General features: G+C 31.3%; 1 protein-coding gene across 4 annotated transcripts in view; it reads left to right on the top strand.

Moving 5' to 3' along the window:
- The window catches only part of LOC113518703 (facilitated trehalose transporter Tret1-like), a 36086-nt gene extending 9157 nt beyond the window's left edge, over nucleotides 1-26929 (top strand). For 2 of the 4 annotated variants that reach the window (XM_031911428.2, XM_026903674.3), the window contains exons 2-14: nucleotides 5611-5740; nucleotides 8662-8766; nucleotides 12126-12328; nucleotides 13272-13427; nucleotides 14172-14255; nucleotides 15248-15335; nucleotides 15600-15733; nucleotides 16955-17164; nucleotides 19277-19342; nucleotides 20135-20233; nucleotides 21141-21286; nucleotides 21583-21703; nucleotides 26804-26929. In XM_031911428.2, the coding sequence (XP_031767288.1) occupies nucleotides 5611-5740; nucleotides 8662-8766; nucleotides 12126-12328; nucleotides 13272-13427; nucleotides 14172-14255; nucleotides 15248-15335; nucleotides 15600-15733; nucleotides 16955-17164; nucleotides 19277-19342; nucleotides 20135-20233; nucleotides 21141-21286; nucleotides 21583-21703; nucleotides 26804-26890 (1629 nt within the window). In that variant the 3' untranslated portion in view covers nucleotides 26891-26929. Of the gene's footprint in view, nucleotides 1-5610; nucleotides 5741-8661; nucleotides 8767-12125; nucleotides 12329-13271; nucleotides 13428-14171; nucleotides 14256-15247; nucleotides 15336-15599; nucleotides 15734-16954; nucleotides 17165-19276; nucleotides 19343-20134; nucleotides 20234-21140; nucleotides 21287-21582; nucleotides 21704-26803 lie in introns of those variants that run through there. The other 2 variants (XR_008253040.1, XM_052896539.1) reach the window with 2 other exon arrangements.
- Nucleotides 26930-27192: the final 263 nt, after the last annotated feature.

Below are 27192 nucleotides of genomic sequence, written 5' to 3'. Positions count from 1 at the left end.
AAAACTTGCATTTATTGATGGAATTAGGGATCACAAAACGTATATTAATATTTTAAAAGAGAATCTTCTATCTAGTGCAGCTCAAATGGGTTTTAACAATAATTGGATATTTTTACAAGATAATAACCCTAAACATAAAGCATGGAATACTAAAGCATGGATCCTGTTTAACGCTCCAAAATACCTAGAGATTCCTCTTCAATCACCTGATATTAATATTATAGAGCATGTGTGGGATTATCTCGATAATAAAATTCGAAATCGACCAATTTCGTGTAAAGAAACACTAAAAATTGCGCTTCGCGAAGAATGGGCATTGATACCGTCTTCTTATATTTTCAAACTAGTTGATTCGATGCCGCAGAGACTCCAAGCTATCATCAATGCTAACGGTGGTCCAACAAAGTATTAATATTTTTTTAATATTCATTTACTTACAAATTTTATAAGTGTACGAATACTTTTTGTTTGTCATTATTTGCTTAGTTAACGTAAAAATATTTTTATGTTGTATAATTTTTTTTATTAAAAAACAAAAATTATCATAAACGAAGTGCGGGAATGTTAAAATATTTAATAGTATTGATTTAAATTAGATAAATAAAAGAAAGTCTATCAAATTCGTATTTTTTTTATTACAACCCTAGGTGTACGAATACTTTCTACACTCACTGTATATTCTGTGGCCAAAGGCATGTGTGAATGTGAACACGACGCGATGTTTTGTGATTGCGTAAAGTTACTCGTATTTGCTGCTTGGTTACCATTTGTTTTGAAAAGATGGCGTTAATCGCCAAGCTCTGTAAAGCGATCGAGGAACTTATAATGAAATGACAGTAAAATTATTTATATTATACATAACATTTATTTTGACAAAATTTCTTACAATAAGGCAATACATCTCTGTTTATTTATTGTAACTAAAAATATAATAGTTATGTTATACAAGTATCTACAAAGCACGTTCATGCATTATTCATATGGAAATGTATCAAGTATATTTTATTAGAGTGAAATCGTAAGAGACAAGAACTCTGTTCTTTTAATATTAGTTATATCTTATGTTTAAAAATTATCTAAATTTATATCTTTAAGTATTACGTACATATACATACATTTAGTTATTTATCTATCCATCCATCTACAAAAATGTTAACGGAAATGTCTTATTATTAAAACAAAACACTCTTGGAGTAATCAATAGATTTCAAAAAACGATGCCTGGCATAAATGATACTTCAACCATGCCCAAGGTCTGCTTCTACAATGATATAATAAGCATACCTGCCTACTTAAGACTTATTTTAATAGCAATTTAAAAATAATAATGTGTACATACATTGTCATGTCATTTTTAAAGTTTCTTATCTTATTTTTAATTTATTGTGGCTTTTTTTTAATTTACCTCGTAGTTAAAGTATCTAATGATGAGATGTATGCGAAACTTTTAAATTGTCTCATGTTTTCAATTTTAGACACATTATGCAAATAATATAAAAAAATAACACGCATTTTTCTTAGAATTACAGCAATAGTAATCATTACGGGTGATTTGTATAATAATAATAATATTAATCACAGCTTAAATCGGTGACATATTCGAATGAAAGTTTTTATTCACAAATATAACATATAAAATTAAATTAACATATTGCCTATTTTAATTTGAAGGTAACATAGAACTCTTTCAACGCACTTCAACTCTAACGGTTCAACTACTAACTAACATTTCAACTTGCAAATCCGCTGAGCTATGTCGGTAATTTTGGTTCTTTGGTGAATAGTTTCGTTTCGGATTCGATTCCTCAGAGAAACTCTAAGCATAGCTCTTCCCATAGCTAAGATATATACTAAAGCAACAATAACTCAATAAATATCAAAAAGATAAATTAGCATAGCTAGTTGAATGACTTTCACTAGAGGACTAGTCTTATCGCAAATGTCCACGTTTCGGTATCGTAAGTCATGATAAATAGGGTAGCATGCACAGGTTACAGATTTTCGTTTAAGGCTTTATTGTAAAGACGACGAGAAAACCTGGCGGAATTTACCAAAAAACTGCTAAACCCAGCCGTATTCGCCTCTTAATTTCCTTCCTAAAATTATTCTCACTTAAGTGAAGCGTTTTCCTTAAGTAGTTATATTCCGGAACAATTTCAAGAGCAGCTCCATTTATGGCAATCGGTTCCGGATGAACCCGTTCGTTATTACATGACCTTAGTTTTGTCCAAGTTCATTCGACGTTCAACCGTTGTGTTGAGACAGATCAAATAGGATAGCAACTGTGGTAACTCCTTCACCGAATTAACCATGATAATGAAAGTGTACAATATATAATTATCAAAGCCTGTAAGTATATACCAAGGAAAGACTTATCTCACGGGAAGAAACTATTCTTTCATGTGTTGGTAGGTAAAAACTTTAATTTGTATCAATTGAATTCGAAAATAATAGGATTGTATAAAACCGATGTATCGATATACCTATGCATAAAGATGAAACATTTTCGTATTTCAGATATCTACATTTATACCTATGTATCTATAGGTAATTGTTATAAATCATGGACTTTTAATAATTTTTGTTTATGTATTTACAATCGACTTCAAAATATAATGTTTCAATAAATTTTCACTTCATATTAGGTAGATATCTTCTATTCGTAGTCCCTTAATACGGTGAAAAAGTCGACTATTTTATATGGGATATTATTGAATAGGCATTTAAAAATCATCTTTAGCTTTCTCTTGTCATTTTTCATTAAAAAAGACCATTTAGGATGTATACCTAGCTATTAAACGTTGGCTAGCAGCCAGTCTAGCAAATTTTCGATAACAAAGCTGCCATAAGATTTTGAATAATAATAGGTCATTTCAGGAGGTTTGTGAACAATTTTAGACGGTAAACCTATGTATATAATATATATGTTCAACATACTATATCTTAACTTCTGCTTATGAATATATTTTCCAAGGCCTATCACGCAATAGATACTGAATATGTAAGTAAAACATTGTATTGCATCCGGTTCCTGACTATATGATGATTTCCTAGATGAAGTTGATCATATTTTTTTATTTAGATTTTACATGGCATACTATATTCAGGGTTAGACTTTAGGAATGCCAAAAACGAGACTCAAATAAACACATCTATAAAGAACAGTGCGTCCCGAATTCTTATGTTCAGGAAATGTCAAAGTTCAAAGTTCTATTTGTTCCTTACATTATAATAAGAAAAGTTTTTACCACACTGTAAGTAAATTCCATACAGTATGAGTTCTCCATGTCACTCTCTCGAGTTGATCATCAACATCATCATATCAGCCGTTAACCATCCACTGCTAAACATAAGCCTTCCTCATAAGGAAAGTTTTTCCAGTAGTTGCCAAGCTAGACAAGGGATTGGCAACCACAGTTAGGCTTTGTTAACGTTTAAAAAGAGACCCTGTTGTCCATCCCTCGATCATTAAGTTTCCTTAGTCGCCCCTTATGACACTGACGAGATTCGAGTCGATATCATGACGAGAATTAAATACACCTTTTCGAAAAAAAAGCACCAGTAGGTACATATATACATATTTGCGCGTGTAAAAGTAGTTGTCTACCACAACTTTTTGGTATGTATGTATTAATAACTTTTTGGGTGTGTATTAGTATATAATATGTAACAGTTACACCATGATACTAAAATTGTATTAATATGAATATAATTCATTGGTAAAATTCCAATACAATAACAGTATTGGGAAATAAGCACTTAGCAACATAGTCATTATGCCTAGTGGCATTCTGCAGGAAATATGACTGTTTACTTACAAATAGATGACGTGAAAATGACTACACAATTATAAATGTATCCGCTAAAATTGTGGAAATCACTTACGTCACTAATTCTAGTAATAACATTGTATTAAGGGTTCAAATATTCTATGTATTCAAATACGCAAATAGTGATATGAAACATAATAGACGAACCATATGTAAACAGTTGAAAAACTCGGTAACAAAATCATATTACGCATGTACTAGCCATAAAAAAAGAAGAAAAGCCTGCAATGTGCAGTTCGTTTGAATAAACCAACAATTTTGTGGTTATTATTCATTATTTTTATAAGTACTTACTCGTATAAGTATTCCTTAATCTCCTTACTAACTTAAGTTCTTTATCATCATCAAAATCATCCTTTTTATCTTTTCCTATTATTTGATGACATCACATCGTGTTTTCCATTTTGATCTTAATGTTTAAGGAAAGTGATCTTGCAAACTCAATCATACATAGCTTGTAAAATTTTTTTGGGTCATCTTTTACCCTTGTGTCTATCCACTTTTTAATTTTTTTTATTAAAAGACCTCTTACCCAATCTTTAAAAATTACATATAATTGTCTACCCTTATTATTATACTTTACAGTTTTCTATCATTGACGTAGGTACATAAGTAAGTATCACACTAAATATCAATTTATCTACCTCTCAGACTAGGAAATAACACAGGACGTGTTTTGAGAAACCATCTAAGGAACAATTTTCTTCTATTAAATTTACTTGATCGATATCTTAATCTGAATCTGATTTACGAGAAGCCAAGATGTTTCGCAGTAGCTGATAAGAGTAAGCTTGTCTTTACGTTGAATTATAGACATCTTTACATTTCTAAAACAAATTAAATAATCATATTATAGTATTTTTATATGAAATAATATTTATCTATCATTTTCCATTGATGTTTCGTGATCATGAAATAGTGAAACTTAGCATTTCATTATCATGTATTATAAATACGTTATTAATAACAGTCCAAAATGTAAAAAAAAAAATTGTATTATACTCGTAATTAGAATTGTTATTTATTTATTAATTATAATAAGAATTTATAACAAGATATAAAAGAATGTAAGAGAACTCCCACTTAGAGAATTTAAACAATTACAGTAACATTGGTATATTGAAAATACCTTCTATAGCATACAAGATAGATAAGATATATGAATGTCAATTATTTCAAATAGTTATAAGTAAATTTATAAATAAATTTAATTAATTAGCATAATTTAAAAAATCATTAATATTTAATTATAGTTATGAATGAATTTTACAATTAATGTTATAATTTATATAGACTAGTGTAAATGACATTATAATTATTTAAAGTCAGTTGTTTTAAAAATAAATTTTAATTTGCCTGTCTGTGTAGGGTAGAATATGGGAAACTTATTAAATATGTTTTTTTATACAACTTAGAATGGCAAACAAGTTGACGGCCCACCTGATGGGAAGTGGTAACCGTCGCCTATAGACATGAGCAGTACCATGGACATAACAGAATATACTGTTTCGCCAAGATACCCCCTATGCGTTGTCATTCCTGAGGACTCAGGTGTTATTCTTCTTCTTTGTCCTAGTTTTAACATATTCCCTTAATATATTACCTGTACTGTAGCTTACAGTCAGGGTGGGCTTTCCTGCTGTTACTGATTCTATTCCACTTTGCTCGATCTTGTATATCGATATATTGACATCTTCCTCAGACAAAGCATTAGCTTGCATGTCTTTGTCAAAAAATAAAATAAATTACCATAATTATTATATTTTTTATTATATTCCAGATGACGTCACAGAAAGATCCGTCAGGGCATGGTGATACCAATAACAGTGGCCAGTACAGTTATGAAAAAAATTTCCGGACAGCGTTCCCCCAATTTATAGCAGTCAGCGTCAAAAATTTGTTGTTATTAGGTAAAATCAGTTATCAAAGATAAATAATATTACCTACGTAAAATGCTTTAGCATATGGTCCCGACATAAAATGAGTCATCTCTTCCTTTCCAGTGAATGTCGCAAGAGACGACTTAGGGGACATAGTGGTCGAATGATGAACAGCTGCGTCCCTCTTAAAACACCACTAAAGCCTAATTGCAGTTGTTAACCCTCCTGACTAATCTAGGCAACTACTAGCAAAATCCTTCTTATAGGGGAGTCCTATGTTCAGCAGTGGACAGTAAACGGCTGATGGGGAACTGTAAAATATGGTACAATAGTATATTCTATAATTCCTAAGAGGCAGTTGGAGTCATTTGTTAATTGTTATTTTTGTGGTGAATATTATACATGCTCTCTACTTTACATGGCCGGCGAGTATTTTTAAATCTAATGTGACAGAAGGTGAGGTAACAGCTAATTCTCAAATCTAAATCAAATCGCTAATTTGGTTAGTTGAAGGTGTTTTACAATACCGGAGAGTTAATAAAGCAATAATTACAGACTTTAAATTAGACCCTTAGGTACTGGTGAATTGAATGCGAATTTATTCTTAAAAACAATTAAAACAACTACATTCAATTTAGAGTACAGCTTTTTTTGCGTGTACTGGAACAAACATTGATAAATAGACAGGCTAAATAAAAACTGGAAATATTATTTTATTGGCTTCTATTGTTCTTATTTAATAGTTCTCATATTAATAATTGTTAAATATCTTTTACGAAACGACATTATCTAATTACGATTCTATTATATTAAGATAATGGATACTAATATTGTAATTGAGAAAGACAGTTTGTTCGTTTGTTCATTTTAACTTTAATGGCTTAACCAATAACTATGATATTTAGTGTACACTTCCTAATCGTATTTGAGATTCAGAAGGACATAGGTTAATTGTTATTTCTTTCAATCAATATATCATAATTAAGCAGACGAAGTCATGGGTAAATATAAATAAGAAAATAAATTGGTTGGGTTATTAATTAAAGTGGTAATGTGTTTACAAATTATCTTCTATCCGTGTGCAGTTTTTGCGATAATTTTTGTCGTGTGTGAGCACTTTTTTGAATCAAGTTTTTAAGATCATGAAACAATTAATTCTCAAATGTCTGAATCTGTGTTTGGCCTAGCTACATGGCACCGCCGTATCTAATAATAACGTGCAATAACAAATGTTGAACAACGATGTTGATATTCTCGCTGAGTTAACTGTAGCAACGAAAATGCAGTTATTGCGTACTTATATGGAGTTAAATAAATGTTTTATATACAGACTTTTTTCTTAGAACTATCCAATATTTAGGTAACTTGAAATCTTTATCGTCATTATTTTAAAGAGGGAACTGACCGGTTGACCTAACCCCAATCAAAAATATTGGCTCTGGTGTGTAGGGACATAGCACATTTACTAGAGAAAGACTTTGTATAAAAGTCGTTTGTTTGGGTACCCCTGTCCCATTCATGTTTCTACCGTGAAGCAGTTATGTTTATATGGCAGTTTTCAGTTTGAAGGGTAGGATATGGCAGTGAATTTAGGGTACAGAGGAATTTTACCTGAGTCTTAAATTTAATTCTGGCTATAAAAAAGTATGTGTGTAAAGGCGTGTTTTTTACGTGTTTTCGTATTGATGATATTGTTTTCAACCCTTTATTAAAACCTCTTACATATATATTTTTTAATTATCTTCTATGTACCGACATGATCTGGTTACAATTATTCTTTTCAACCAGTTTCAAAATAAGGATGTTCTTAATTCGGTTGTATTTTATTGTTAATTACCTCATAACTCCGTCAGTTGTAAACTGATTTGGAAAATTCATTTTTATCTGAAAGGGTATGCTTACAGATTGATCCCGTAGAATTTTTTTCAAAATCAGTGCAGTAGTTTAGTTTTTAAATCAAAATAACTCGTTTTGCCATAATAGAATTAGATTTTTATTCAACACAATTAAATTATAATAATCATTAGTTAATTTACAATGAATGTATATAGTTTGTCGTAATATATTTTATAGTGACCTTTTTTTGCCTTTAGAGTTTTTCACTCTTACGATCCTGTAGTTCAAATGTCTCGGTACTTCATCCATGCCGTTGGATATAGTTAATGCAGTATGATAGTGAAGTTTGTATAAACGTACTTCTTGCACTCCTGGGAAATAATATTAAAACATTTTGTATTTCTCGTTTCATTATTTTACACCTATTATTTTTACTGTATATGAAGATTTTTAGGGAATATGTGAATAATGAATGAAAACAAGCATGTTAATCCTTTAAATTTAGGTAAAAAAAAACAATGCTATCCCTTTTTGTTTGAGTGGTGGAATTTCCAATGTTTTTTTATACTAATGTTTCCACAGCATTTCTTTTGCTTGAAATAGAATTTCTAGAAAATCTCATTTTTTAGAAATTACAAAAAGGTAATATGGTAATATTACAATGGTCTCACACATTTTGTCATTACTGACGTGTAACAGTCATTACAAAAGTTACGATAAAATATTTTTTTAATGTGTAATAATATAAATGCTTATGTCAATTATTAGACGTTAATTCGATTGTAATACACATATTAAATGTAAATTCGTTCAATTCCCGTTGTGCATATATTATATAATTATATAGTAATGCTTAATTATAATTTCAAGTTTTAACCTCTGTAGTTTAGGTTGTGCGTTGATGAAGCAGTTAGGTAAATTTGTTTATAATTTTATATGTATAGATATAGTATAAAACCTTCAAATCAACTCATAACACCGAAACCTCCACATACACTGTACACACAAAATATGTACCCCAAATAGGAGAGTTTCATGTTGATCATTCATTTATTTATTATAGACAAAATCAACAATGTCGTAGATTGTTTATCATGTTATTATCTCTATTTCAGGTTATGGCATGACCCTGGGCTTCACAACCATTCTTATACCAGCCGTGGCAAATCCAATAGATGGGGAAGTGCTACACTTAACACACAATGAATTGTCTTGGATAAGTAAGTATCTATACTCATGTTTATATTATTGTGTTTGGATAACATCAATATACTATCTCAGTTTATTATTTACTAAATTATATGTCCATGATCTTTTTTAGCTAGATTAGTTTCATTATTATCATCATATCAGTTTTTAACTGATCACTGGTGAACATAAGCCTACCCTCTGAGAGGTTCACCAGAGGGAGACTTTGTACAAAAGTCGATTGCTTGGGTACCTCTGTCCCATTCGTGTTTCAACCGTGAAGCAGCTGTGTTTGCATAACTGTGTTTCGGTTTGAAGGGTGGGATATGGCGTGAATTTACTGGGTACAGAGGAATAACACCTGAGTCCTCAGGAATGGCAACGCATGGGGGGTATCATGGGCGTAACAGTATACTCTATTATGTCCATGGTACTGCTCATGTCTATAGGCGACGGTTACCACTTTCCATCAGGTGGGCCGTCAGCTTGTTTGCCATTCTAAGTTGTATAAAAAAAAAAAAAAAAAAAAAAAAAAAGGTTTTGCCAGTAGTCGCCTCGCTTTGCAAGCGGATTGGGCACTGCAGTTAGACTTTAGAAATGTTTTAAGAGGGAAGCTGCTGTCCATCACTCGCCCTCCCTTAGTTGCTTCTTACAACACCCAAACATCAGGAAAGGAAGAGGTGGCCTCTTCTATGCCGGGACATCTAGAATTACATTGATTTAGGTTACAAATTTCGTGTAGTTGAACCCATCCAGCTATGTAGATGCGATATTTTATTTCTCCTTAAATTTCAAATGGTTCTCCTCCAGAAAGATATGATTTCTTACACATTTGACCAGTCACAAACTTTCGACCGCTTTCACTAAGTTTTATCAAGTAAACAACTGTAGATAGTAAACATTAATACGAGCGACGAACAAAATACTATATGTACCTATGGTTTACAAAACTCTCAAATAAATTACCTAAAATTCTCTAATGTAATTTCATTTTGTCAAATCTTTTCCTACTTCCAAAATTTTTATCGAAATTTGCGAAATCTATACCTAATATGGCAGCAATCCTCTACACTATGAGTTTTAAGGTTCTGTATCAATATGGCTCAAACTCTTATAGTGCGTCTTTGTCCGGCCGTTTATCCATCCGTCCTATTGTTATAGCATTACATCTCAGTAACTAATAATCGTAGTTAGCTCACACATTTTTTAAAAGAAAAAAATAAAAAACTATTGCTAATATAACAGCACCTCTGTACCCTGTAAATTCACGCCATATCCCACCCTTCAAGTGGAGACCAGAGGGAGACTTTGTACAAAAGTCGATTGCTTGGGTACCTCTGTCCCATTCGTGTTTCAACCGTGAAGCAGTTGTGTTTGCATGGCTGTGTTTCGATTTGAAGGGTGGGATATGGCGTGAATTTACTGGGTACAGAGGAATAACACCTGAGTCCTCAGGAATGGCAACGCATGGGGGGTATTATGGGCGAAACAGTATACTCTGTCATGTCCATAGTACTACTTATGTCTATAGGCGACGGTTACCACTTTCCATCAGGTGGACCGTCAGTTTGTTTGCCATTCTAAGTTATATAAAAAAAAAAAAAGTATATCCCTTCAGATAAAAATAATAATTTTTATCAGAAAGTTTCTGAATGATTTACAACTAACAGAGTAATGTAACTAACATGAAAAAAAAATTAATACAACGGAATTGGGAACCTTTTTTGATTGAAAATATGTAAGTTTGAGTTGTAATAAAATAATAATAATTATTAGAAGACTATTTCATATAAGAAACGTGATTTATCACGATGAAGCCCATCGTGATGTACCTACATTTATTCTCACTTATCATCCCGCACTGGTGCCCCGTGAGCGTATACCGATAGCACAGGCGGGGTTACTATTACATTATCATCCCACACACGGGACACAACCTACATAGACAGAACATGTATACCTCATTTCTATTGCCGACGTTTAGACGTAGGTCTATTCATGTCGGTCTATCGTGAATTTAAAATATGTGTAAACAAGCCGAAAGTTTAAAATAAACAAGCAGAAATCAATTTAAGTACATATTAGATTATGTACGGAATCCTCGGCGCGTGAGTTCAACTCGCAATTGGCCGATTTTTTATCTAAAGATATTTATTCATGAAATTGTCGTTATCGTCGTCACAACAGCTGTTCAATGTTTGTTAAGTAAGTCACTGACTGACTTCGATAAATAATATCATTGCTTTAGGTTAATGTATTCAAAACCCGGTCTAGGGTACGGTTTGACCTTCATATGAATGTACATTCAATATGCGTTATCTTAACATATACATACGAACTTGACATTCTTACTTTATTCATAAGAATAATATTTTATCATATTTGTGTAATATAAACGGTCATTTGTTCTGTAATTGTCCTATTATCCATCGAAATCGTATATTCCTTGAAACAAAATAGAATTTTTTAACGAGAAAGATTTTGTACAAAAGTCGCTTAGGTGCGTCTGTCTCATACAACTATTCAAAGATACTGCCGTAATACTGATTTCAGATTGAAGGGTGGGACGTAGATAAAATTACAGGGTACAGAGACATAACACCTTAGTCCTCTAGAATGGAAAATCCTTAAGAAGCATCGGCGACACAGTATACTTTACTATGTTCATGGTATTGTTCATCTTTATGATAGTCACCACTTTCCATTAGATGAATGGTTTGCTATTTTAAGTTACATAAAAAAATTGTAAAATATGTCATTGCTTTTAAAATCGTATTTTGAATATTTGAGGGGGAACATTTCAATGATATTGGGTGTTTATCTCATTTCATGAAGTATTTGATGACCTCGTTATTCAAAATCAGCGTTATGGGAAAAAAAACTTACATTGCACCACATGACTATTACTACTGTGTTTTGACTCGTTATTATTTTACCTTGTGATGTTCCACGACCTTTTAAATGTGGAGGTTAAGCTTATGGCTTCGCATGAACAAGTTTCTTTAGAAAAACGTTTAACGAACTCCTAAATTGTTTAATCCTCGGGATTAGCAACGCATGAAAGATACGACACAATATAAAACAAATTGCTCTTTTTACCCTTCTCTAGTAAACGATCATTCAACGGACGTTTGCAATGTTTGGACCGATAAAAACCTCTGTAACAACTACAAATCAATTTTTTTACATTTAATTTAAACAGTATCTTCTTAGGTACTTTCATATTTCAACCCTTTCATAATTTATATTCAATTTTCATAATCGGACTATTCAAATAATAATATTAGTATTATAACTCAAGTTATGGTAAATTTTGCGTCAATATTGTTAGGTAGTTTTACAGATTTCATAATCAATGAAATAATTCTACAAAATCATGTTTGTGTTTCAGGTTCAATTAATTATATTATAGTACCGTTTGGATGCGCTGTGTCTGGGATAGTGACGTCACCGCTAGGACGCAGAAGAGCCATGCAGGTCGTTAACATACCATTCTTTGTGGCATGGTTATTGTTCCACTATGCAAGTAGCACGGCATATTTATATGGTGCTTTAGTGCTGACGGGCTTGGCTGGTGGTGTATTAGAAGCGCCGGTAAGGTATCTGATGAAATTTCTAAGAATTCGCTATGTATGCTGATAGGAAATATTTTTGTATACAATAATATGGTATTGTTATTAGGATCTTCTACATATAAAAAATAATCGGTTTACTACACAAATAATTTAAAAGGCTGTTTACAGTAGCAGTATTTAACAGAACAAGTAATATATTGTAATAAAATATATGACTTTAAATACCTTTTATTTTTAATAAAATATATTGTATTTTATTTTGTACTTTAGACATAGACAGTTGTTAGACACGCTTTTGCAGTAAGACGTTTATACATAAAACACCTGTCTATAGCAAGTTTCAATATTTTGTGAAGAGGCGGTCTGTATTCATCAATTTATTAACATGTTTATAATTGAAACTAACCAACTCACTTGAAATTCCTTAATAAAAATTTCCTCCGGACTACATTTTCTGTAAAGTTTGATTTGTTGAATTTAGACTTGTAAGGTGAAATATACGACAGTAACAAAGATTTTTTCTATAAATGTAGTCTAATTCTACAAAAAAAAAAAAATGCAGATCACGTCGTGTTACGCAATTTGGCAGCAACATTGTCAGATGGTCGACTAGTTACACAGACACGGAGTATACTAATTTGAAGATCAGGCAATTGGAGTTATTGTGAACACTCATTTATTCATTTACTGCCATATTCCCAGATGAAAATTGACGTACATATGGGGACCGTACATAAGACTGTATTCAGCCAAATTCACTCCGTCAGTGGTAAATCGATTAGGATTTTTTTTTATCTGAAATGATATACTTACAGATTGTACTTACATTTTTTCAAAATTTGTTTAGTACTTTAGTTTTGAAATCAAAACAACTGGTTTTGTCATAAATGAAGTTGGTTTTTGTATTTTATATAATGAACACAGTACAGTATTATAATAAATTATACCTAAATTGAATTTAGGTGTTGACATACGTAGCTGAGATCACCCAACCACATCTCCGCGGCGCCCTCACTGCCACCAGTTCTTTGTGCATTATCCTTGGAGTATTTACCCAGTTCCTGTTTGGTTTGTTCCTCTATTGGAGAACAGTTGCCTTGGTTAACATAATTTTCACGGTAAGCAGGAGTTAAATTTTATTATATCTAATCACAAATTTTCTTGAAACCTATAAAACTAATACATAACAGTTATTAATTCGTTATTGTTTTTATAATCCTTGAGTTTGCTTCTGCGTGTCGTCCCAACATAGTATAGGCCACCCCTTCTTTGCCCGTGATTGTCGTAAGAGATGACTAAGAGAGGGCGATGTTTTAAGAGGGCAGCAGCGCCCTTCTTAAAACATCTCATAAACCTAACTGCGATTGCCAATTCGCCTGCAAAGCGTAGCAACTACTGGCAAACTTCCCAGGGTAGTACTGGCAAACTTCAAAGGGTAGGCTTATGTTCAGCAGTGAATAGTTAAAGGCTGATATGATGAATATATCTTTACCTATTATTTTATAACTATAATCTAATGTTGAACGTTAAAAAAAATGCGTAAATTTTTCTCAGTCTAAAAATCACAATTCTTATTGTACTGTAAAATTAAATAACGACTCTAGATTTTATAGATTCTACTGATTTTTGGAGTTACTATCACTGCATAGTATAAAACTTCCCGTCTGTTTGTCCTTATGTATGCTTAGATCTTTAAAACTACGCAACGGATTTTAATGTTTTTTTTTTATTAGATACAATGATTCAAGAGGAAGGTTTATATGTATAATACAAGCATAACATAGTAGAAAAACACTGATAATTGTTAAAATGTTTTAAATTTAAATTTTAATATTCTAATGTCGACTTTAAAAATATTACAGATTTTGGCAGTGGTAGCCTTATTTTTTGTTCCTGAATCACCACACTGGCTAGTGTCAAAGAAACGATATCAAGAAGCCCAAAAGGTATAAATACTCAATAACTCATCTGTTATTGTAAGTAGACGATGGCTGCACCTGGGGAATATTTAGAAAAAAATAATATGATGATTATATGAACAGGGGGGAAAAGGATTGTTAATAGCATTGCTAGCAATACACCCTATCAGGTCGACCTCCACGCGGTTCCTCCTGAAAATCATCGTGGTTAATTCTAGTGGAATCCGTCACGACGGGCTAACTGACTTGCATCCATTGTTACCTATCAACCCTCACTGATACCCCGCCAACGTATACTGGTAGCACAGGCGGGGATACCATTTCATTATCACCTATTAAAAAAAAATATACATATGTATATATGAACAATAGTTACTAGAAATTTTTTTATTAATTTTGTTTATTTGTCTATTTATTTATTTATTTGTTCTGGTATCAATCAAAAACTACTGTACCAAATTGTTGTCATAGGTGTGTTTCTAAAGGTAACTTAATCGTAAAATCTGGTGTGTTTTATCTGGATGCGCCGTCTATAAGTATCCACAAAAATGCTGGTAAAAGTTAGTTATAATACAGAATGATGTAAGAACATATATTAAACTAAATATATGAATTGGGATGCACATTATTGCAATGACTCTAGTGTGGCAGGTGTTTACAGATGATGGTAGTTACATACCATCAGGTGAGCTGCGTGCTCGGTTGCATTTGTGTTATAATACAATTAATTAATGGATTAAATATTGAATATAAGTTTTTTTTTATACAACTTAGAATAGTAAACAAGCTGAAAGCCCACCTGATGGAAAGTGGTAACGGTCAGCTATAGACATGAACAGTACCATGAATATAATAAAATATACTGTTTCGCCCATGATACCTCCCATGCGTTGCCATTCCTGAGGACTCAGATGTTAGTTTTCTGTACACTGTAAATTTACAAGTTAATTTAACTACCACTATTTTTTTTCCAAAAAAATGGCTATATGTAAATTTTATAACATATGGATATTTTTCAGAGTCTACAATGGTTGCGCGGGTGGACCGATGCCAATGCAGTTGAAGATGAATTAAAAGACATCCAGAATTTATATAAAAGAAAAAAAGGTTTTGTTTCTCTGTGTCTAAGCAAATTAATGAGTATTTGATTAAATAGACTAATTATTTATACATTTTAAAAGGGTCGAATTATATTTTAAAAGTAATTATTCTTTCAGACACTACTTCAAACAATTATAAAGGTTTAATTCTTTATAGAAATTATTTTCTATCTTCTTATTCTTATCTTTCACGGGCATAGATACCTGCTTATAATACCCAATAAACAGTCAAGGATACTTCTGACAACAATTTGTCTTTATTTTGTTTTAGTTGAATTACAAGATGAGGAAGAGACGTTCTCGGAAAAAATATCGCATTATTTGGAGCGCAGCTTCTACGTTCCATTTGCGCTGATTTCTTTTAGTTTCTTTGTTGGTCATTTCAGTGGCATGACTACGCTTCAGGTAAAAATTAGTTTTTGTCACTATTGTATACAAAACTACACGTTAAAACAGAACTACAAGCTATAACTGTAAAAACAATTAAACATCCATCGTCTTATTCATATTCTGTGAACGTGGTAAAGGATTTTTTACCTGAAAGTTATAACTTGAACCCTTTATAGGATTATTTTGTAACTCTTCTCGCTGAATAAATGTCCCGATATTCATAACGGTTATATTTATTTCAAGCAATTTTTCAAGGTATTAAAGATTATTATTAAATCGATCTTATATTCTTCTAAACACATAAGTATAAAGTTGAATTCAGTGAAATACATACTTATATTTCGTAGTAGCTATTAAAAGTAGCGATTCTGCCTAGTTTCACATAGGTAGATAGAATTTTCAAAAAATAATATATAACCTAACGTAGGCTATAAATTATTTTACTCACTAATAATACAGCTTCTTTTAGGTAAAAAAAATTTTAAAATCGCCTAAGTAGGTTTTGAGTTTATCCATTACAAACAAACAATCAAATCTTAACTTTTTATAATATTAGCTAAGCACATCTTTTAGTTGGGCATTGAGAGATTTAAAAACAAACAGACAAAATAATTAAAACTAGGTACTTAGAAAAAAAAAATTCTTCATCATTAGGTAAGTTTTTTACATATTCACTTATAATATGTAGCAAAAATAATTATTTTTATTAAATGTTTGTGTATAAATATAAATGTTTGTCTCTTATTTAAACTAATAGTATAAAGAGGAAGAATGTTTATTTTTGTGTGTTTCTTTGTAATAGATAAACTAAAAAACTACGTGACCGATTTTAAATAGGTATCTTTCGCCTACTGAAAGCTATATTAACAGCAAAGCTACATTAGCAATATTTAGTTCGTATTTTACATTTAAAGTATTATGCGAAGCCGTGGTCTGATACTTATAATTGTGTAACCATTCTATAACCATTGCGAAGAGAAAGCTTTATACTTTACAACAATACAGTTTTTGTTACGAATTTTAGAATTGTAAAGTTAAAAAATAACCATAGCTTTTGATACTTCAATTGCAAAGAACCACTCGTACTGTTAAGTAAAATTTATCAGGGAAAATTAAATTAGCGGAATGCGTCAGTTAGAGGTGAGGACTTTTCGTTTACCATTTACACACCAAAATTTATTACGAAACTTAAATGGACCCATATCAAACTAACTATTTTCTTCGGAACCTGCGAAGACGTTCGCGGTATCCTTATTTCAGAGGCTTCAGGCACCAATTGATAAATATTATGCAACGCTCATACTTGGCATTCTGCAAATATTAGGTACAGCTGTATGTGTATTACTGGTCCACTATACAGGGAAGAGGCCATTGACATTCTTCTCCACCGGCGGAGCTGCTGTATGTTGTTACTTTGTGGCTGCTTACGATGGCTATTTGAAACTCGTAAGTTTTATATTTCTATAAATATCTCTTACCTCCTTGCACAACACTTAACACAAAATAATTCTGTTATGTCTCTGTTTGGTTTGAAAAAATAAGGATATTAGTATATTTATAACTGGTACTGTAATTTAAATCTTCTCCTTGACAATACCTAATAAAATTGAGTTGTTTACATACATCTAAACAACTCAATTTTATTAGGTATTGAAAGTAAATGTACAAAAGCATATAAATAAATAAAATTTTAATGAATAATCTTCATCTCACACAAATCACATATAAGCATACATTTATGATATATTTTATACCGAGAGGTCCAATAATTATTCATTATATTCATTGAAAAAACATTACTAGTACCTAAGTATTATTCAATAATCGCCTAAATGAATAACCACGTAAATTATTTTAAGTGCTAAGTTAGGATATAACCAACCTATGTATCAAATTTCATTCAAATTCGTTTGGTAGTTTTTGTGTGAAAGAGTAGAAAACATCCATGCATCCAGGATTTAAGTAGGTGATATCAGATTAGAAGGAGGAGTAATAATCGAATTAGTAGAAGTTAAGTCCAGCAGACATTCAAGAAGTGTAGTGATGCATGTCTTTTGCATAATAGCTTTTAGATCGTTGTTAATTACATCTATAGCAATAGATGTTTTATATATTACAAATGATATAAAGACAGGAGAGCAGACGGCGAAAGGACTCCACCTTGAGGAATACGTTTGCATTAATTTTGCACTAGTCAGGATACAATTATCATCATGAACCAATTGGCACCAACCTGAAAAATATGATCACGATAATGCAAAAGCCAATAGTGATATATTAAATTTGGAAAAAACATAAAAAAATATGTTAAAAACTAAAGTATTAAAAACACTGGTAAAATCAAGTAGCACTAATGAAGTATTAATTTAATTAATATATAATGACAGTATATTTTCGATTATTTTAACGAATTGCTACGACGACCATAAAAACCAGACTGAAACTGATTCAAGATATCATTACGATAAGGATGATTAATAAGACATCGATGAACAAAATGTTCCAATACCTTTGATAGTGCAAGAAAGATTAAAATAGGTCAATATTCCGATAGTTTAGACGGTTTGGATTTTTTAGGGAAAGGAATAACATAATACAGGTTTCCAGAATGTAAGAAAAGTGCCAGTAAAGTACAGTAAACCGATGTTATCATTATTTGCTGTTGTTTGCCTACTTTCAATATCCTCAGTTTATTCGGCAAAGGGTTTTCAATCCCTTGGACTGTTCAAACGTTGAGCATATTTTATGTAATGAATAATGTGAAGGCATGTGAGAGAAATTTTTGAGAGATGATAATTTTTTATAATACTAATATCACCTATTAGAATAATTGCCGTCTGATTCCAGCATCGAATAGCCGACCCCTTACTTTCCTGTGGGTGCCTTAAGAGGTGACTAAGGGAGGGCAATTACCAATCCGTCTGCCAAGCGAGGCAACTACTGGCAAACTCGTCCAAGAGAGAGGCTTTATGTTCGGAGGACATTACTGTAAATAAGTAGTAGAATTAAACGGACAAATAAGTTCGTTTTGTCCTACTGCCTGTAGTATGATAGAACTAAATCGTAGACCTATAATGGATATAATCAATAATTTAGGAACATTAATAAACAATTATAATAATGAAACGGTCCAACAAAAAAATATTTTTTACAAAAAGTACAAGTAAAAACTCAACAAAACAGTATCATTGTTACACAATCTAGACAATGACTCAAAATTTTCCATGTGTTCCTACTTACCTAATGTATATTATTACATTTATCCAGAAAGAGAGAATTAAAAGGAACACAATATAATAATAAATAAATCGCAATTAAGTTAGTAATGAAAGTATAAAGCATAAATAACGTGTTTACAATTAAATATAAGTTAAAAGTCTTTACCATTATTACTTATTAAACTTAAAATTTCAGCTAACGGAAATAATCAATATCTTAAATAAATAAATAAACATCATCAAATACAATTTATTTTTATATTTCGATTGTTATCAAACACAATGAATAATATTGTAAACTACTAAATAATGTTGGTACTATTTATTTATTCTGTTACAGGACGGAATGTCAGAAATTACAAATATGAATGTCAACGTTACTGCAGGAAATGTTACTGATAATATGGTAATTAATTATTTTTATTGGCTGTTTGGTTTGTATCCATAATGTACACACAATAATTACGAGTAGATAATAATACAAGCTTGTAGCGTACAATTGCATATTAACCCTACTTGAACCAGTAGGTCCAATTTGAAATTTCTAGTATCCATTTTAGATATGATGTAATATTTAATTATATAATATTACATATAAAGATAAAACATACACCAGTTTCTTAGTTAGAGCTTCAGGAACACAACTGTGAAAACCGCATCCAATTTGGAGCAGTAGTTTTTTCGTGATGCCAAAACAAACCCACAGATAGATAGATCGACAGAAATATTTTTTTAATAATTAAGTTCTTCTGCCCTTGTTAACCAGTTACATATTGTTATTTTTTTAAATTATCTTCAATATACAGACATGATCTAGTTGCAATTATTCTTTTCAACCGACTTCAAAAACACGAGATTTGCAATTCGGTTATATATATGATAACATCATCTGTTCTAATCTGTTTGAATTTTTTTCTAAAAAAGTATACTTACAGATTGATCGCTAAGAAATTTTTACAAATGCAATTTAGTAGTTTAATTTTTAGGTCGAAAATACTGGTTTTATCACAATTGTAGTAGATTTTTTTGAAAAACATAATAATTATTTCTAATTGATATTGTTGATACGGAACTCTAAAAACAATTACCAAGATAAGAGTTAGTTATTATATTTGACTCATCATATTCTAAAGCAATTAACTCTTCGAAATATAATTGAAAGTATTGCTATTACAGTTATTGTTGTTTTTTATTACAGAATAATTCTTATTCGTGGATACCGACGACGCTTTTTATGTTGTTAGCTTTAATAACACATACAGGAATCCGACTCTTACCATGGATATTAATTGGTGAGGTAAGTGTGTAATACACCTACACGTGAGTTCTCCACGTCCTTATTTCCCTATTAAGCTAGTTTGAGGGAAGAGCATTATTATTAGTGTGATGTAGCAGTCCTATTGCTAGCAACATACCATATCAAGTCAACCACCAAGCCTCTATTAGAATCATCGTAATTTTTTTAAATGGAATGGTAATCCCCTCTTATGCTGTCGGTATATGCTAGCGGAATACCAGTTAGTGATGACAGGAAGGAATGAAATCTTGTCAGTTGGCACATCCTGATAAATTCAGCAGGAAATTATCAACAATAGTTTTCACGTGGAGGTCGATCTGTTAGGATATATTGTTATTGTCTGTTTGACCCCATTACTTCCTTTTTCTTTCTACCTAACTATAACAATTATTTCTAGCGCGTTCATCAAGATGACCTGACTTCATTTTCACCTATGATCCATCATTGGTAGTCTGCCAGCGTATGCGAATACCACAAATGGGATTACCATTCCATTTCCATGTAAAAAAAGTCAATATGTTTAATTTCATCTAAATAATTATCTGAACTAAGTTATTTGAACATAAAATCATTTTATAAGTAAAATAAAATTTAAAATGTCTTGATAATTACAAATGTAAGTGTTCAAGATCTGAGAAAAGACCACGTTAAATTTATTTTAATTTTTTTTTTTAATTAATAACAATACTTAATCATTCCTTGTCAGACAGATTCTAAGGTATGACTAAGGTATTTCATTTATGGAAGTCGAATAGTACACTAGTAGACCATTGTAGTCCACACTACTCGACTTACAACGCTCCATAGAAATGTAATTTTTTTAATAAGCATTATTTGTTATTGGAAACACCAACGGGTATATTTAATCATTATGTATAAAATTAGCATAATCTGATATTATCTGTAGATTTTCAGTGCAAAAACACGGTCTGGCGGTGCCGGTTTATCTGGCGCTGTGGGTTATATATTCGGATTTCTTACGAACAAATTGTACATTGATATGGTAGAAAGACTCGATTTATGGGGAACTTATGGACTTTATGGAATCGTGTGGTAAGTAAATATAGGCTTTAATCTGACAGTTACTAGTACCTCATTACATATTTCCTTATGACATTAAAACCAAACGACTTAAAAATTGCAATAAAAACAACTGACCAAGACCATACGAGGATTCCATGACTGTTATATATTTATTTATATATATACTGTTATATTATATATTTTAAAATAAAATATGTTATATATTACAACATACCATATTCTTGAGTATAGATAATTTGTTTGCTTAATTAACGTGAATGGATAACGTAGAAAATTACTAATTAGTGCAATTATATCTTTTTCAGTACCTTAGGCTGTATAATTTTTTATTTCATTCTACCTGAAACTGAAGGAAAAAATTTAAGTGATATAGAAAATCACTTTGCAGGAGTAAAGCGACTATCTAACAAAGTTTACAGATCAAAGGTTTGTTGATTTATATATAATAATAATAATAAAATTATTACTATATTCTGTCTATGACAATTAAAAATAATTATCTGGATAGAAGTGACACTCGTGTACTTTTCTTTGCACTCCACCGATGTCGACAAAATGTACTTACCCTACTTTCTCTTGGGTTGTCAAAAATTGTACTCATTTAATAAATTACTTTGTCATATATTAACGATTAAAAGCATTTTTTTATAATACTGAAAAAGCAATAAATTCATAAGTGGTGGACTTGTACAGATAAAAATAATATAGGGCGATTCCACATTAATGGAAGTGATGACGATATACAGTCTAACAACTTCCATTTGATATATATTATATAATAGTAATATGCCGTACTATTTAATAATAATATTTTTTACTCGTAAAATTTTTTACCCCCTGGAAAAAAGTTTTACGTCCATCATCTATTTCTTATTTTTCAACTAGTTACCATCAATTTAAGTTGTAAACGATATCCATAACTAAAAATTCTTAAGCGGCGAACTTGTAAAGACAAGTGTACCTAATGCACGGGTCTCTCCTTCACTAGTAGTAGTGACGACATCGCATACAATCTAACACTTCATGCACAACATAAACAAATTTCAGAAATATACAGCAGGTATATTCAATACATTACATATATCAAATAGACAAAGGTCCCAAAGGTTGGCTGGTAAAGAATGCTACTAGCACTAAGTCCGCCTTTTGTACCATATTTTCTATTTTTTTAAACAACTTAGAATGGCATACAAGCTGACGGTCCACCTGATGGAAAGTGATAACCGTCGCCTATAGACATGAGCAGTACCATGGACATAACAGAGTATACTGTTTCGCCCATGATACCCCCCATGCGTTGCCATTCCTGAGGACTCAGGTGTTATTCCTCTGTCCCCAGTAAATTCACGCCATATCCCACCCTTCAAACCGAAACACAGCCATGCAAACAAAACTGCTTCACGGTTAAAACACGAATGGGACAGAGGTACCCAAGCAATCGACTTTTGTACAAAGTCTGGTAAATAAGGTAGGTTCTTTTAGCTAATAAAGTTATTTAAATAATTAAACTATTAACATTGTATTAAAATAATTAGACATTACTATCAATCGAATAAGTAGGTATATTATCTATCTTATTGTAAAATTGGTCAAATAATTGGTACCTAACTAAAATTGTATTACATCCAATCGGATACATTTTTTATGGTTGAATTAAAGCGCCATCTAGTGGCTTAAGATTGACACGCTTTGAGGTGCTAGCGCACAACCGTATTGATTAACACATTTATGGTAAATAAAATTCCATAAGAAATACTAGATGGCGCTGGTATCATGACTTGTAGTTTTTGTTGAATATTTTTAATTAAATATAATTTGAAGTAAAACTTCTAAATTGGCGAGTGAAATATATAAACCTATTCGTCAATTTAAAAATTTTGCTTTAAATTACTTTTATGCCACACACACATAATCTGTATCTACCTACACTAACATTACATAAAGTTTGTGAGTTTGGTACTGATCTGATTTAAAGAAAAATCACTGTTATTAAGGTATATTGTTCCTGAGTGCTACAGACTACTTTTTATTTTAGTAAATATATATTTTCAATAATGAACCACAATAAATGTAATTGAAGTCGCCAAAAATTTTACAATATGGCGTGCGCTGCTTGAAAGTTGGAAATAATGGTATAAAATCTGTAGGAAAAATAATAATCACTTTTAGCTTTACAAAAGAGTACGTGACATTGACATATATATCTAAGTATAAACAAATTTATAAGCCGTTCAGTTTATAATCTTAGAGAATATTAGCTCAGTAGTACACACGCCAAAATACCGGCCTTACTAAAATGCGTTGAACAGTTTAAAAATTATACAAACTAGTATTGCACCCGTGCGAAGCCAGGGCATGTCGCTAGTAAGTATTGAGTACCAACTTAGGTATTTGTATAAGTATTTGTACGCCGGGAATTTTATTACAACTATCTGAGTTAAATATGGTTAGAAGGCAACCTATATAAATTTGACTAAATAAAAACATTTTTATAAAACAATAGAACAAAGTACAAGTATTTTAAATTATTATTATTATTACATAAGCCGTTAATTGTCCATTGCTGAACATAGGCCTTCCCATAAGAAGGGTTTTGTCAATAGTTGTCTCGCTTGGCGAGCAGGTTGGCAATCGTAGTTTGGTTCTGGTGATGTTTTAAGAAGGACTTTGCTGTCCTCCCTCGACCACTTAGTTTCCTTAATCGACTCTTACAACATCCACGGAAAAGGAAGGGGTGGCCCATTCTATGCTGGGACTAAACGGCGAAATTTTAAATATATAAATGCAATTTCTATTCGTATATCAAATGTTTACTCGGCATTGCGTATAACGACATTCAAACAAGATCGAGTTGTGAATCATTGTTTTTTGACATGTTCATTGTATATTAACATAATCATATTTATTTATACAAGCATTTACCTATTAAGTCCCCGGCCGACACATCGAGCCTTTTCAGGAAGAACATCGTAACCGCCATTTTGCATATTTTACAGGAGAGGGTTTTTTTTAAATATTTCTCAAAATATTTATAGCATCAATTTCAAATTTCTACTAAGTGTTATGTGGGCACCTCCCTATTACTTCAAATGTTAAGATTTGTATCAGTACTCTAAAATCACATACATTTGTCGCTTACGTTAAAACTGATGACTGTTATTAGGTAGAGCTGATATGAGTATGTCGATTACGATAATTCCTAAATATCATGAAATAGTAGAAATAATTTTTTGTGAAGTTTTTTTTAACTGTATTTACGAGATACAGTGATAGACAGAGACGGACAAAGTGTCAGAAGTACAAAAAAGTAAAAAAAAATAACCATTAATCACTTTTAAGTGAATTGGCTTTATTAACAAAATGAAATACCAAAAAAGACATAACTCAGTCGTCGTTTTCATTAGTCTCGTTCTCTTGTGTTTTTATTGTAGGGCAAATCCAGATATTCTTTTGCATATACTTCTGGTATGACACCTTTTTAGCACATTTTCTTTAAATCTTCATATTTTGCCTTCGAAATGGGATTTTTTTCAGTGATAGCAGTCTTCGGTTCACGAATGGCTTGTTGATTGAACATCAACAGCTTATTCGGGTCCATTATAGTCGTATTTAAGATAGAATTTGTCGCCTTCAATCGTTCAATCAAATCTAGCGTTACGCAGCTTGCTTGTTTGTATTTTAATTTTGTTTGGTAAGAAGGCTGTTGTATAGGAATTTCAGTCTTTAATTTCACTATTTTTTAAAAGAATTGTCTCATATTTTTTGGATTAGTCCGAGCATTTCCAATCAAAGTTTGCCATTCAGATGGTGCCTTAATGGTTCTTTTCTGTACAAATTCTTCTATTGTCGCATGCACAGAATCTATTGGCATCATACATCTGACATGTCGTATGTCCAGGAATAAGAAAGTTTATAGTCAGCTTTTCAACAAAACTCGCATGATATTGTATGAAATAATACAGCATTAAAATCATGGTTTTATTTTTATTTTGTCCTGCACAACTATCACAGTATAATGCAATTTCATTTTGAGTCCTTCTCTCGTCAACCATTTTAAGGTATTTAAAGATAATAGTACAGATTTAATTTCTTCTTTTCGCTTTCGTTTCATTCCAAAGATAACAAAATGCAGATCTGGTACCGCTTTCATAAATGCTTTCATTATAATAGCTTTCGAGTATAGTAGAAATTTACACTTTGACTGTGAGGTGTTGTTAAGACCTTTTCGAGATCATAGCTCGCACATAAAAAGTTTCTGTAGTCTTTGCTTATTTTTTGATCCTCTAGAAATAGCTTTAATGATCTTTCTTTGTTCTTAATGTGATTCTTGTAAGCAACTGATTCTATCGTTTTTTTCTTTCTTCATCATTCAAATTTTTTATTCTCTCACATTGACCACATTTATCTTTCTTTGGTAAGTGAAATCCTAAGTTAAATTCAGTTTTAAATATTTTTCTAAACTTTTGATAACTTACTGCACCTAAATCTTTCGTTTCATCATCTTTCAAGTAAAAGTTTTTATATAAATAAGTCACATCCCTAAATTCAGTTGGTAAGTACAATTTATTACTATTGTTTCTACAATAGTGTGATTACCCGACAGGCAACTCTTTTATAAATTTATTTACGTTTTGAGTTTGAGATTGATTGTATTTATTTGAAGGCGTGCTTTTGCCGCGTTGGTCAGGTTTTAACTTAAACTTGCAATTTTATGCAATTTAGTGTAACGCAGTGTCATTTGCGAAATATCAAAAGTTTTCAAAACTGCTGGCAACTTTTCTAATATAGTTATCAAAGTTTATGGTATTCATATTTAATTTATTTGAGTATAATAATGTTACAGTTTACGAACAACCCAACGCAAAACGCATTTTGTTTCTACCGCAAGGGACAAGTTTAACTTACGTTGCATAAATTTATTATCGTAAGTGCCAAGTAGGAAGCTTACAATAAACTTAAGAACCTAGTACTATATTGTAAGCGACAGGTATTATACTTACGATCTGTCAGTCGGTGGAGGTTACGTTAAAAAACCGAATGGCTTGTAACTTACGATAAAAACAAAGAATATTAATAAAGTTAATTACATTTCTAATTTGAACTCTAAAATAAGCTATAAGGTGTAAAATCAGTAGATCTGGCGGTTCATATTAAAAAAAGTTTTTGGAATTTTTGGCGCTTACGATCTTCTTCCTGAAAAGGCTCGACATGGTCCGAGAGATCGTGAGCTCAAAAAGAATCTAACGCTTATTGCATAATTTTGTAAAAAAATCGAAGCAATTTCGTTTTTTGTCTCTGGTGCGTAAATGTATATTGAAATGGGATTATTGCACTTATTTGTCTTTTCATTATTTTGTAAGATAGGGGATGCATTTACCACTGTTATTATATTGTATACAGACGTAAATGACCGTACCGCGCACTGGCATTCAAAAGTTAACTTTATTACATGGTTTGAAAGCGGCCTTTTAAAGTTATGTCTAATATTGCTTTTCTTTAAGTAATATAAAATATTTAATTTTACAGAAAATACCGCATCATGAAAATTCTAAAATGAGAGAATTGAAAGGGTCCGCCAATCCGTCATTTGAACATGAAAGTTCACAACTGTAAACATACTAATTCATAAAATAAAAATATACATATACAAAATATGGTGCTTTTTTTTAACTAATCAATTTCTGTCCATATCCTTAAATGTTAATGTTATGTGTATTCGAGCACAATAGAATTTGTGTAAACTATAAAGAACAATGACAATGAAAATAAAGCAGGAAAGTGTGTCTAATATAAATTAAGTATTTATATAATTTTTTTTGAAATTTCAGAAATAATGATCACATTTACGTTAAACCAAATTTGCGGTTTAAAAATCTGCGGATTTATTTATTTTTTATTAGCATGTACAAGGAGAA

Source organism: Galleria mellonella, unplaced genomic scaffold, assembly GCF_026898425.1.
Source record: "Galleria mellonella isolate WM207_F2 unplaced genomic scaffold, CSIRO_AGI_GalMel_v1 utg33, whole genome shotgun sequence".
Taxonomy (NCBI): domain Eukaryota; kingdom Metazoa; phylum Arthropoda; class Insecta; order Lepidoptera; family Pyralidae; genus Galleria; species Galleria mellonella.
This window is presented reverse-complemented; position numbering and strand designations above follow the sequence as displayed.